This window comes from Schistocerca americana, chromosome 7 (assembly GCF_021461395.2).
Source record: "Schistocerca americana isolate TAMUIC-IGC-003095 chromosome 7, iqSchAmer2.1, whole genome shotgun sequence".
NCBI lineage: Eukaryota > Metazoa > Arthropoda > Insecta > Orthoptera > Acrididae > Schistocerca > Schistocerca americana.
Window position 1 is genome coordinate 557757907 of NC_060125.1, and position 13934 is coordinate 557771840.

General features: G+C 39.7%; 1 protein-coding gene across 2 annotated transcripts in view; it reads left to right on the forward strand.

Moving 5' to 3' along the window:
* LOC124621978 (putative protein FAM10A4) overlaps window positions 1-13934 on the forward strand; it is a 188701-nt gene that overhangs the window by 27570 nt on the left and 147197 nt on the right. For both annotated transcript variants that reach the window (XM_047147515.1, XM_047147514.1), the window contains exon 4: window positions 8739-8983. In XM_047147515.1, the coding sequence (XP_047003471.1) occupies window positions 8739-8983 (245 nt within the window). The remainder of the gene's footprint in view (window positions 1-8738; window positions 8984-13934) is intronic.

A 13934-nucleotide genomic window follows, 5' to 3' on the forward strand; every position in this document is an offset into this window, starting at 1 on the left:
AATAATGTAGTCACTTTCGAGGTAACTCTTTTGTATCATAAGCATAATGTTTCCATTGTACAACTTTATTTATGATGGATGGTCAAACAGATCTGTCTTAACTGGTAGCTCGACATAGATTGCAATGTGTATTCGTGTACTTCCTTGACATTACAGAATGACAGTTCTCATATATAATCTTCAATTGTTCTGGTGTTTGTTCTGTGACTTCCATGGCATTGCCAAGCCATGAAGCCAAAGCATAAGTGGCCCTCCTCAGCAGGTGGAGACGCTTACTTGCCGTCGCACCTTGTCAACATTCTGAGCTGACACCTTTTATGTATCATATGCACATACGGCAAACCAGAGTGCACACTGTGGGATGTTCGACACTTAACAACTACCTAAGGAATGTTTTCGCTTCCCAGGTACATCTTTCGTCGGCCTGAGTGGGTTAGAAATGGAACATTTTATTTCATAGAATCAAAATGTTACAACACACCACATCTTTTATGCTATTAATGATGTCTAGAGATGTAACATTCCTTCTCCCTGTAAGCTTGCACAAGACCTGAAGCAATACTGCTGAGATGGAGGAGGGAAATATACTAGAGCTACTGTGACACCCATTTCATCTGACGAAACAATGAAGGAACAGTGGAAAAACGTTGTGTGGAGTGACAAAAATCGGTACACAATGTGGCGATCCGATGGAAGGGTGTGGGTATGGCGAATGCCCAGTGAATGTCATCTGCCAGCGTGTGTAGTGCCAACAGTAAAATTCAAGAGTTGGTGGTGTTTCGGTGTGGTTGTTTTTTTCATGTATGGGGCTTGCACCCATTGTTGTTTTGTGTGGCACTATCACAGCACTGGCCTACATTGATGTTTTAAGCACCTTCTTGCTTCTCACTGTTGAAGAGCAATTCAAGAATGGCGATTGCATCTTTCAACACGACTGAACACCTGTTCGTAATGCATGGCCTGTGGCAGAGTGGTTACACAACAACAACATCCCTTTAATGGACTGGCCCGCACAGACTCCTGACCTAAATAACTGTTTAATTAAACAATAATAAAATTGCATTGTATCACTCTGAGATGCCATGTACAATTGTTACCCCAATGAAATGATACACCCTAAGCATTAAACAGTGCAGTTGTATCAGATCACGAATCTTGGTCATTTTCTTACATGGATTGTACACTTTTTCTCACCTAGCTCGCTGTTTATTTTATATTATTGCTGCTCACTTGAGTGTATGATGGCAAAACTTATCACTTTGTCAGGTGAAGCAATGATGAAGAAATAGGTACAGGCTCACAACTGTAAAGCAACAATGGAATCGTACATGAAAATGTAATTTGTGGTTGGCGCACTTTATACATACACTATGTGATCAAAAGTATATGGACACCTGGCTGAAAATTACATACAAGTTTGTGGCGCCCTCAATCGGTAATGCTGGAATTCGATATGGTGTTGGCCCACCCTTAGCCTTGATGGCAGCTTCCACTCTCACCTAAATCCTATAGAACACCATTGGGATATATTGGAATGTCCACTTTGTGCCAGGCTTCACCGACCGACATCGATACCTCTCCTCAGTGCAGCACTCCGTGAAGAATGGGTTGCCATTCCCCAAGAAACCTTCCGGCACCTGATTGAACATATGCCTGTGAGAGTGGAAGCTGCCATCAAGGCTAAGGGTGGGCCAACACCATATCGAATTCCAGCATTACCGATTGAGGGCGCCACAAACTTGTATGTAATTTTCAGCCAGGTGTCCAGATACTTTTGATCACATAATGTATGTATAAAGTGCGCCAACCACGAATTACATTTTCATGTACGGTTCCATTGTTGCTTTACAGTTGTGAGCCTGTACCTATTTCTTCATCATTGCTTCACCTGACAAAGTGATAAGTTTTGCCATCATACACTCAAGTGAGCAGCAATAATATAAAATAAACAGCGAGCTAGGTGAGAAAAAGTGTACAATCCATGTAAGAAAATGACCAAGATTCGTGATCTGATACAACTGCACTGTTTAATGCTTAGGGTGTGTCATTTCAGTGGGATAACAATTGTGCATGGCATCTCAGAGTGATACAATGCAATTTTATTATTGTTTAATTAAACAATTATTTAGTTCATATAATGTAAGTTTGCTGTATCATTATTTAATTTAACAAAGATTAAACTGTGGTTTTGCTCATAGGTATTTACCTTGACAAGATAGTCAGTTATTCTTTATATGCATACAAGGAACACTGTGTGCTTGATTGTGTTATAAAAAATGACATGTTCACTTGAGGGATAAAATTAACAGTAAACAGTCTGATGCTGTATTCTGAAAGGACTTTCCATTAACCTCACTCAGAATTTACTCAGAATTTACCTCTCTTCTGCCATTTTTCTGAAAATAGGATAATTAGATTATGAAAAGTCCTGTTGTTGTGGTCTTCAGTCCTGAGACTGGTTTGATGCAGCTCTCCATGCTACTCTATCCTGTGCAAGCTTCATCATCTCCCAGTACCTACTGCAGCCTACATCCTTCTGAATCTGCTTAGTGTATTCATCTCTTGGTTTCCTTCTACGATTTTTACACTCCACGCTGCCCTCCAATACTAAATTGGTGATCCCTCGATGTTTCAGAACATGTCCTACCAACCGATCCCTTCTTCCTAAAGCAAAAAATTGCACCAAATATTACACCAAATATATATTCACCCTTCTATGTCAAACCGTGAGTGTGCAAAAATTTTGATTTTGACTTTTGTGTATCTGTGGGTCTCATTTTTGTGTTCATTATTAAGCCAAAACCTCAGACATGCTATTGTAACAATGTGGGAGAAAATACTAGGTCTGTTATCATGAATGTTTAAGAGAAGTGTCCATTGGATAGCCTGTCAGAAACTGAACACAGATCAAGCATGAAAACAGGAAGGAGGTGTACTGAGCTGTTGGTAAGTAAGCAAAACAGAATGAGTCGATGGTCCAAGCTCAAGATGTGCAACATTGAGCAAGTTTGAAAAACCATTTTGTACTGGTTGTGGGCCACACTGTTGAACTGCGAACGGAGAGATCTGCATTCCAATCTCCTTCGTGCCCCCCTACTTCTTTTTTATCTCCACAAAATTATGAACTGTCTGCCTGGTCATTGACGTGTCTGTTTACTGTATTCAAATTCGTGTCAGTGTCATTGTGTAATGTCCATTTGCAACAGCGAGGTGTGAGGAAGGGACCTCCAGACGTATGCGCCTTCTATTTGTTCTACAAAAGTACCATGTGTTATGGCTCACATATTCTGTTTTGTAAGTTTTGACTTAAATTTCTTTGTTGTAACATAGTTCACGCCCGTTTATTTGTTGTTTTCACTTCAATGAGAGCTGTATGCGGCATCTCACCTGCTCTCACTATTCATCACATTTACTTGCAACGATAATACATTCTTACCACATGACTCGTATTGTATAACCAGTGTGTAGTATGACAGTTACCAAGACTTCAGAAGCAGACCAGACATGTCAATGACCAGACAGAAAAAAAATAAAATAAAAAAGAGAGGGTGAGGAGGGGGTGGGGGGGGGGGGGGGTCATCATGATGGAGATTTGAACACAGATCTCCCACTTTGTAATCCAACACCATGACCACACAACCAAGACGCCATAGTTCTTGGAGTTTGCTTGATGTTTCACATCTTAAGTTGGACCATTCACTCTTTCTACTTTGCTTCTTTCTTCACAGTTTAGTGTACCTTCTTCCTGTTTTCATGCTTGATCTGTGTTCAGTTTTTGACAGGCCATTTTACCACTAAATAAATCTGAGTGGGGTGTGATGGGAAGTTTCTCTTGTTAATAATAATAATTCCACAGATCTTCATTTCATTGCAATGTGAAGACTATGTTGAAGAGAGACTGAAATATGTAGTGACTCAACAAAGATTCAAGCCCACGCCTCTGGTTTCCAGGCGCACGCTTTACCACTAGACTACAGGCCCTATTAATTTGTAATGTTACAAAAATGAATGTGAAACATTCAGGTGACAGTCTCTATTCCTTTCATATTAAGTATGTAAATGTCAGCCAAATGTGGCTTGATGTCAAAGGAAGTGAAATAAGCACCCCAGATTTATAAAAGATCACACTATCTTCAAGGTTGGCACTGGTTTACGAATGTTGGAAGCTTAATGCGGACTTCAGTGTGAGATGCCTGTGATAGTTTCCACAATGGAACTCTGCCTCAAAATAGTGCAGAAAATCTAGAGAGATTCTGTTCAAATTAAGCATACCAACTGTGATGCTCCTGCGCTCAGTCAAGATGTAAATTAGCATAAAATTTTAGTTATAAATCGAATTTTCCTCCACAACTGCACTCTGCAACACAATTAAAGGGACACTGTTTTGAAATATTGTAGTTGTCTCTGATTGTGACAGTGAAGTGTGAAATTTTGATCAAAGATGCTTATGACCTTCCTCTGCAATGATGCAAAAGTGTGGCGTCCTGTGACATTACCCTCAGGCTTGATGATAGTTTCAAGCAGCAAGCTGTCAACATATGCGAAAAAAAGGCCAGAGCTCAGAAGCTTATGTGAGGTATAAGGTGGGTTAATGATGTGACATTAGCACCAAACTTCACCACAATTCTGCCCAATGCCTCTGTGGATGTGTCACACAATGAGAAGGCTGTCACCCCCCTCTTACGGGGGGGGCTTGACTCCCACACATTGCACGGTCAAAACTAACAGTCTGCAGTGTGATGAGCAACAGCAGGGCGAAGTTCGTGACAACAGTTGACACTGCTGACCCCCCCCCCCCCCCCCCCCCACACACACACACACACACACACACATACGACGACGACGACTCACCCCTTTACTAACCGGATCGTGGACCAGTTACCCCGTTGGATGTAATTGCACTCCTTTTAGGTGCAGTGCGACTACAGGTTTTGCTCTGGTGTACAGTGTGGAACCATGAGGGACCTTTCAAAATCTTTAAATGAAATTTGAATGTGATTTGAAGCAGTAAAGAGTGTTTATACTTTTCCAGACCTCCAATGAAGCCTCTTAAATGGGCTATTTCAATCTAGAAGTGATCAGTTGTTTACTTTTTTCTTTCACATAGTTTGTAGGTGTAGTAGATCGCAAATATGTATTTAAAGAAAGCGAAATATGAACTAAATGTACTGTTGTCATCAGCAGCCATTAAATTATACAGTGAAAAATGAATTTTAATTAAATATTGCTTGAAAAAGAGATTTGTTATTTCATGTAACTGTGATGTATAACGGAAGGGCAGCACACATCGAAATATATTATATTTTGTAATCTCGCACTCATTTTTTTGAGATATACAATATAACCTCGTTAACACGAATCCGAAGAGACTGAAAATTCAAGAATTTGTGTTAAAAAATTCTTGTTAACTGAAAAACAGAGACTTTAATATGTATACAAGTACATTAGTACAGTAATGCATCATACACTACAGTATCAATCACTTTACATTCGTGTAGACTTATAACACTATAAATTGATGTAAAAGTACAACTACTCGCAAATTCCACTATTTTCTTGGAAAAACTTTAAGCACGGTTTGCTGACATTCATGGAAATGAAGATATCTTGTAATTCCACAACCAGCTGTAACTATAGCTTCCATAAACACAGCAGTGACATCAGATGTTGAAGCAAATAGTTGTAAACAGTTCAAGGCTATAAACATCTCCTGACAGGTAGGTATTCTCCTCCTCCTCCTCCTCCTCCTCCTCCACCTCCACACTTTCTCCTGCTGACCCTTCTTGCACCATGGTCACAGCTTTTGGTACATCAGCTTCCACAGAAACATATACTGAATTCCTTAAAACTAATCCCAAGGTTTGCAGTATCTTGCAGAACAGTCCGTTCATCAGGTGAAGTGGCAGTGTCTAACTTTGGACAACTTCAGTGTTGCTCTGACTTCAGGCTCTGTTGAAGCACTTCTGTATATGATGTGGTGACAAGGAGTCCCAGGTTGCTGCAGTAGCTTTTATTGTGTCAGGCAGATACCAATTTGGGGTTACAGTATTGTTTTCAGCAGCACAGATTGCAGCTCTTACAAGTCACACGCGATAAGCTCTCTTAATGAGAGAGAAATGAAGGATCCAAGGGCTGAAGGTGATTTGTCGTGTTCAGTGGTAAAACTAACCTTCATGTCGGTTCGGTTCAGATCCTGTATATTATGGACAGTACATCAGTCCAATGTAAGAACAACAGTCTGTTTTGAGCAACCATGCTACTGTTGAAAAGAAGAAGCCACATGTGAAGTGATCTGCCTTCGATCCAAGCTTCCGTATGATGAGAGTGGATGCAAGGGAAAGTGTTCATATTTGTTTTTAAAACAATGCAATTTCTTGGACTTACCGATAGCCCAGGGACGAAACTTCTCACTGCCGTCCACATTACATGCAAGGGCAAGAGTTACACATTGTTGGCTGCATGCTCCATCGTGACACTTATCACCTTTTATTCCCAGCATTCATGCATGTCCAATGGAACATTGCATCATAATTTGGAATAACACAAGCACTGCAATATTGTATTTATTCCCAATACCGGGCAAGTGACTTTCAAGTAAAATGTCTCCCCTGTACGGGAATATTCATATAATGGATGTACGAGTACAGGTTGTAGATACACGGTTGACAACATACATAAGTTTGGGTCTGGGCGTGAATTGTGCTCGGATAGCCATATGGCAAGTTGACCACTGTAAGTGAGAAATCTGAGTTTGAACCCCAGTCTGGCTCAAAATTTCATTGTCATCATTCCATTATACAGCTGATGGTTGTCCTTATTCGCAGCTGTGAATGCATTTCATGTATTTTTAGTGGCTGAAGTCACAGTGCCTATTCCTTTGAACATGCATGCATACCTGAAAGAACATTGCTTTGTGATTCAGAATAACACAGGCACTGCAATATAGTATTTTATCCCCAGGGTGCAATTTGGAAAAAGTGTGTAGAAAAGTTCAGTTTTGTCCATATTGAACACATCACATGAGGCATACTTTTCTCTCATGCCGTCAAATTCATGTAACCAGCTGCTTGCACTTTCTTCATAAACTTTACATGCTTCACCAGAAATTTGTACAGATGAAACTGAATATCTCTCTTTTGAAACTGATACAACCAGCCACCAGAATAACTTAAGTTTTTGATGCCTATATTTTTGTCAGTATCACTTTCTTTTGACTGAATCATAGGCTGACATAAAGATGTGGTAGATGCAGGCAAATAATTGAACCATTCTGGCTGTAATGTCTCTAATCTTCTTACTTTACACTACGAAATCATTTAGATTTGTTTCTGGAACCTGATACAAAAACATTAATGATTTTTTTCTTATTTATTAATTATCATAGATAAAGTAGATTTGGGAATTCCAAACTGCTGTGCAATTGCTGTTTTCTTTGTACTGTGGCCCATTTCACCTTGTGCCTTAAGCTTTACTTGTACATTTGGAGCTGTCTGTTTTGAGTGCTACCATTTGTAGATTTTTATTCAGTATTTTAACTTGATTTGACTACAACTAAAAGAACAGACATCAAATATGTTTCTAAATGTCAATCCACACATTACTGCATTTATGTGAACGTACTGTACACTTTGATTGTTGAGGTGATAAATGTAGCTGCTGACCTACAATACCTTAGAAACGAGTAAACATTGGGCAGTTAGCTTTGTAGTAACATTTCTTGCATTCGTTTTGGAAAAAATTAACAATTAAAAATACTGTAACATCAGAAGTTTGTGTTACAAAGAAATTTAATTGTGTAGGAACTGAAAAAGGAGTTCGTAATTCACCAGAATCGAAATTTGTATAAATGATAAAACTTCCCATAAGAACTAATGTATTCCTGCCAGTGCCAGTGTTTTTTCACATAAACCGCGAGTTTGTCTTAAGCGAGTTCATGCTAACGAGGTTATACTATGTTGCTCAATATGGTTGCCCTGTTCAGTAACATATGCAGGACCTTATTTTACCACATTTGAGGCCACTTTGCTGAAAATGTCAACATGGTTGTAAATCTCAGTTGTTATCTTATTCTTAGTCCTGCCAGTGTGTGCAGCCTGTTTTTATGGGCCCTTCCTTTGAATAGCACCACAAGAAAAAGTCGCGAGATGTTAAATCAAGAACATATGAGGGCCATAACCTCTAAGAGATGATTGAATCACCAAAAAATTTGCTTGTGAAATAAGTAGTTTTGCAATGTAAGGACAAGGTAGATTGCTACTTACTGTAAAGATGACACATTAAGTTGCAGACAGACACAATTAAGACACTTACACATTGGCTTTCGGCCACAGCCTTCGTCAGATAAAGAAAGACAAACTCACACAAGGAAGCACACTTCATGCACATATGACTGCCAACTCTGGCAGCTGGGACCAGAATGCAGTCTTCACAATTAGAAGTCTGGGTGTCATAAATCCATGTAATTCATTGCTAACAAAGCATATGAAACCCTAGCTTTTAATATTCATTGCTGCCTTACCTACCACCAAGGGTATCCTGAAAGTCCCTGTGGCTAGCAACACAGGTATATAAGAACATTGATGATCCTGCATTAAGCTTACTGTTCTTTTTGGCTTGGAAATTGATTGCATTTGTAAATATTCTTTGTTTGCAAATGTACATTTTATTCAGTTTGGGAGTACTTGAGTAGCTTGTCAGTAGTGTAAAATGTCTGTTGCTGAGGGATTTGTTTGTTACAGGTTCTGCTTTGCTTTATGCTAAACGTGGGCAGGCATTATTAGCTCTTGGCAAACCAAATGCCTGTGTACGTGACTGTACCCATGCGTTGGAAGCTAATCCCGACTGTGCCGCTGCTCTGAAGTTCCGAGGCCGGGCACACCGTCTCCTTGGCCATTGGGAAGAGGCTGCCAGTGACTTGCGTGATGCTTGCAAGATAGACTTCGATGAACAAGCTGACGAGTGGTTGCGCGAGGTCACACCGAATGTGAGTACCTGTCAGATAGATGGAAAGGGTGGCTGGCTGTGGGACATTTTTAGCTTGCTGCTGTTTCTGGTGTAGTGATTGGTTACTGCCCCACATCGTCAGCAAAAACCTTGCTTTAATTTTTTATGTACACGTTGATAGATCATTTTTATGAAGAATACATCATCGTAAGCTTGTTTAACCACACTCACCCATGTAAATTATTAAGTTGCATATGGCTGTTACGGCTGTAGTAAGTGGTTGGAAGGCAGTAGAATGTTATAGCATTTAGCAGTACTTTGCCGGAAGGATACTTATTTCATTTGATAACTAAGATCACTTTCTAGAGGTAAGAGAACTGAAGAGTCATCTCATTTCACTTTGTTGATCTTCACCTTAGCTTTACATAACAGGGATGCCATTCTCGCACTGGCAGTTCCATACCTGCATAATCTTTTTTTTCCATATCTTGTTGTTGTGCCCGTAGTCTAAATAAATTCCAGTAGTACCAGTGTGCATTGAAAGTCACTTAACAGTGCAGGATTATTACTGTCAGTCTCATGATGCTGTGCTAAATGAAGGCTATTATTTACATTATCATTTGAAGATAGATTTTCTGATCTCTAAGGGTCGTGAGAGAAATGCAGTGTATGCTGAAGAAAAAGTGAGTCATTTTTTGTGACCTTTCAGGAGCATGTTCAAGCATGTACACATAGTAAGCACAGAATAAAGAGTACTTACAAATAAGACCGAAATATGTTTTTTGACAAAGTAGTAGAGGAATTTAACTCATTTTGTAAGTAACATTACATACCTACTTTGTTTTTTGAAATAGTAGCAAAATTATTGAAATTAATTCATGTATTCCATTTTGCAACAAGATGAAGAATTTCGTACCAACTTCATTGGAGCAGATAAAAAATAATTTTTATTGAAACTGTGAGTAGCTTCAATGACCAGTAACAGTGAAATTTTTTAAATCTGATGCCTTTCGCCACCTGTGTTCTTTAGGACAATTGCCTTTTATTCTCTCTCTCTCTCTCTCTCTCTCTCACTCTGTGTGTGTGTGTGTGTGTGTGTGTGTGTGTGTGTGTGTTCTCATATAGTCATATAGTGGTTAGTACATGAATCCGTATTATACCTTATTGGATGTAATTTTTCCACCTGACTGTTTGTGAAGAGAACAAGAACTCTTCTTTGTTCGTGAGTGTAGAACCATTACCACTGGATTTGGAACAGATTTGTTTGTACAGTGGGAACTCAGTCTGCTAGAATTATGAATAAATTACTTCTTCTCTTCTTCGGTAACGCTACAACATTTGGTGAGCCTTGGCTTCTTCAATGATTTTCCTCCATGTTTCTTGTTTGTTTGCTGCTCTTTTCTGGCCCCAGACTCTCCCATACTAGTGAGACCCACTATTATTTCGTCAATCCATCTTCTTCTAGAGCTCCCTTTTTGCCTAGCTGAATGGATCACACATTTCATCATTTTCTTTGGAGTTCTATCCTCTGCCATTCTCTGCACCTGTCCTATCCATCATATTCGCTGTGATTTCACAAATTTTACTATGTCCCTACCTTGTATTAATACTTGTAATATAGCATGTAGCATATTCTCCAGCCTTCTTCCTCCCTTACTGGACCATAGATTTTGCATAGTATATTCCGCTCAGAGTGTCTTAGTGCATTTTTCTCATGTTCTGTCTATGTCCATACCTCTGACCCATATGTGATAACTGGGTGGACTAGGGAGTTACATATTTGTAGCTTTGTATTTCTTCTGTCCACCTGCTCAGCTGGGTGGTAACATTACCTGCCTTCCATGCAAGTGGACCTGGGTTCGATTCCCGGCATGGTTGGAGATTTTATCCGCTCGTAGACTGGGTGTCGTGTTGTCCTCATCATTTCATCCCCATCACCAGCGCGCAAGTAGCTCGATGTGGCATCGGCTGAAATAAGCCTTGCACTTGGCGGCCGAACTTCCCCGAATGGGGCCTCCCAGCCAACGATGCCATACGCTCATTTCATTTTTTCTTGTAAAAAGACTGTTTCTGAAGAGTTGCATATTTGCAAATCAAGCTCTGTTTCCTGGTTGAATTCTTTCCCTTATAGCCTATCCAATCCTGTTAACATTTGTTATTAGGGCTTAGTTAAAAGAGGACACTCCTTTGAAGCATTTCCCTTAATGTTTATGTCTTTAGCGGTTCTGCTGGCCTCAGATTGTGACATTACCATATGTTTTGTTTTGTTTTGTTTTTGTTTACTATAAGGCCAATTTAAATGTATAGAGTAATTATAAAGTAGTTCCTTAACAAAAAATTTGTGTGAGGAATTGTGTGCTTTGCAAAGATAGAAAAATGTTACTGTAAGTAAAACGGTCATGTGATTTAATAATTCAGTTTAATGTTTGCAGTTTCATTACTGCACGTGCCTTGGCCATGGGGAGTTTTGGTAATGTCACTGTATTTCCAGTTACAGACCTTTTCTACACTTGACTGTGTGCCCCACCCAGCTCCCCTCAGGATGTGTCAGACACACACACACACACACACACACACACACACACCTCCTTTTTCCTCTTACCAACTCCACCCAACATCTATTGACTCCAGTTGAGTTGGGCTGCAGCACGTGATTTAGTTTGTTGGGATTATGTAGGTATTCATGTGTGCCTGTGTGTCTTCTATCAATTCAGAATAAGGATATTGCCCAGAAGCTCTTCTGTGTTTTCAGTTTTGTTTTTGTGACTGTCGAGCATTCTATATCTCAGCTGAATGATTGGTGATTGTTTTATGCATTACTTAGATTCCAACCTAGATTTTCCACCACTGTTTTGAGTTACCTGATTATTTATTTTTCAGTCATTCTTAGTAAGAAATTGTCTACTTGAAATAAAAATTAGAAAGATGGTCACAGATCACATTTGTAAGGCTGTGAGGAGATGCTGTATTGATTTGAAAACAGGTTTTTCATTTAGAAATTGAGAGAGTGTACATTAAAAATAGCCAGTTTTCAAGGTGCACTTCTGCTTCTACTTCAAAAATGGTTGCTAGAGATGTGAGATGTGTATATAGTGATTTGTTTTTGTAATCTCTTGAACATCAAGACTGCAATGGACATTTTCTCAAAGAGAAGATTTAGTTTTCTGAAGACTATTGCCACTGATAAAGTCAAATTGTAACACGTTCGCAAGACCTACTTTATGGATACTGCCTGCAATATTGAGCATAGACTTAGAGCTGTACCCTGTCATAATCATCAATTTTTAAGCACGTCTCACTATCTTGTCATTGATATGAACATTTTTATTGGGGATATGTAAAATAACAAACTATGAACATCAAATTTTGTAGTGTCTCAGGTTTTTCTTGTACAATGCTTGTGAGACACTATTTCAGTACCAATAATTTTTAATGATTTGTGGTTTTTTTGGTCATAAATAGATATTTGTAAAATTTGAATGAACAGCCAAAACCAATTGCTCTGTTTTGATGAAAAGGTTACTTCCTCTGAAACAAGGAGCGGTGTTGTCGCACCCACAACAGTACATTTAAAAGCTGAAAATAAAATGATGGATCCATGTGGAAAACAGTGATATTTTAATGTGAAATGTGACCTCAAGCTTTCCCAGCCTGTGATGATCCTGAACTGCTCTCAGCTATTCATGTGCCTGGGATTGTCAGGATAGTGCAGTATTTAGGCATAATTACTAGTTGCCATTCTGAGGTGGTGCAGATGACTGACTATTTTTCCATGGGTACTGTCATTTATGACAGGAACCCTCCTGTAGTCAATCCTGAACCCTCGGTGGCTGGGCACGTTCCCTTTGGTGAGGTTGTATGGAAAGTACACTTGCAGAACACAAGCTGTGGCTGTCATTGCTGTGCCATTCTCCTATTCAGGACACTGCTAGAGTGAAAGAGTGCAAATTTTTGATATTGTCTCAGCCCTCCAGTGTGCATGAGATGAATAGATATTCAAATTGATTGGCATTATACTTTGAAGTGGGCCCCACCCTTTACTTAGTTGAAAACCGCTTATTTTGTTTACAAGGTCATAATGTTGGCAGATAACTATCGATTCCTATAGGACAACTTGAGGGCTGCATCCTAAAGGAAACATTGCAGATCCAGCCACAGGATGGACTTGTAAATGAAGACAGATATTCTCAGTGTAGTAATGAATCTGACACAACTTTGAGCTTGTTCAAAGTACCATCAGTTCAAAGATGTGTTCCTGCCACACCATTTGAATAAGTGAAACAATAGCATGCAGATATGTCTTCTCCACTACAGAGTGTCCTGAACACAACAGCGACAACATGGCATCAGTGTTGCAGCTCGTGCCCCAATGGCACACATCCAACTCACCTCACTAACGGCGCCTTACCCAGCTGCGGAGGGGCCAGAATTGACATTAGGAGAGCACTGATATACACTGCTTGCCAGAAAGTGAAGCATCCAGAAGGGAAAGAGGAAACAAAATGAAATTCATGGATTGAGGGCATATGTGACGTAATTCAGTGATTAGAACACTTGAATCAAATTTACAAAGAACTTGACACTATGGCCCACTTATCAGTACAGTATTGCAATCCCTCTGGGCTGGATGGAAGTACTAATTGAGTTGGGATGGGTGTTATAAACCCACTGAATCCTTTTCTGTGGCAAGCTGACCCACAACTGCTGCAACTGGTGCTTGATATCTTTAATACTGGCACTGTGATAGAATTGATGTCCAAGATGGTCCCGAACATGTTCTATAAGTGACAGATCTGGTGTTCTTGCTGGCCAAGGGAGCAACTTGACATCACACAGACAGTTCATAGAGACAAGTGCCGTGAGTAGATGAACGTTGCCTTGTTGAAAAATGACACCATGATATGTCACATGAGAGGCAACATGTGACATTGCAGGATGTCTGTGACATACTGTCATGCTGTCACAGTTCTCTCAATCACTTCCAGCGGTGA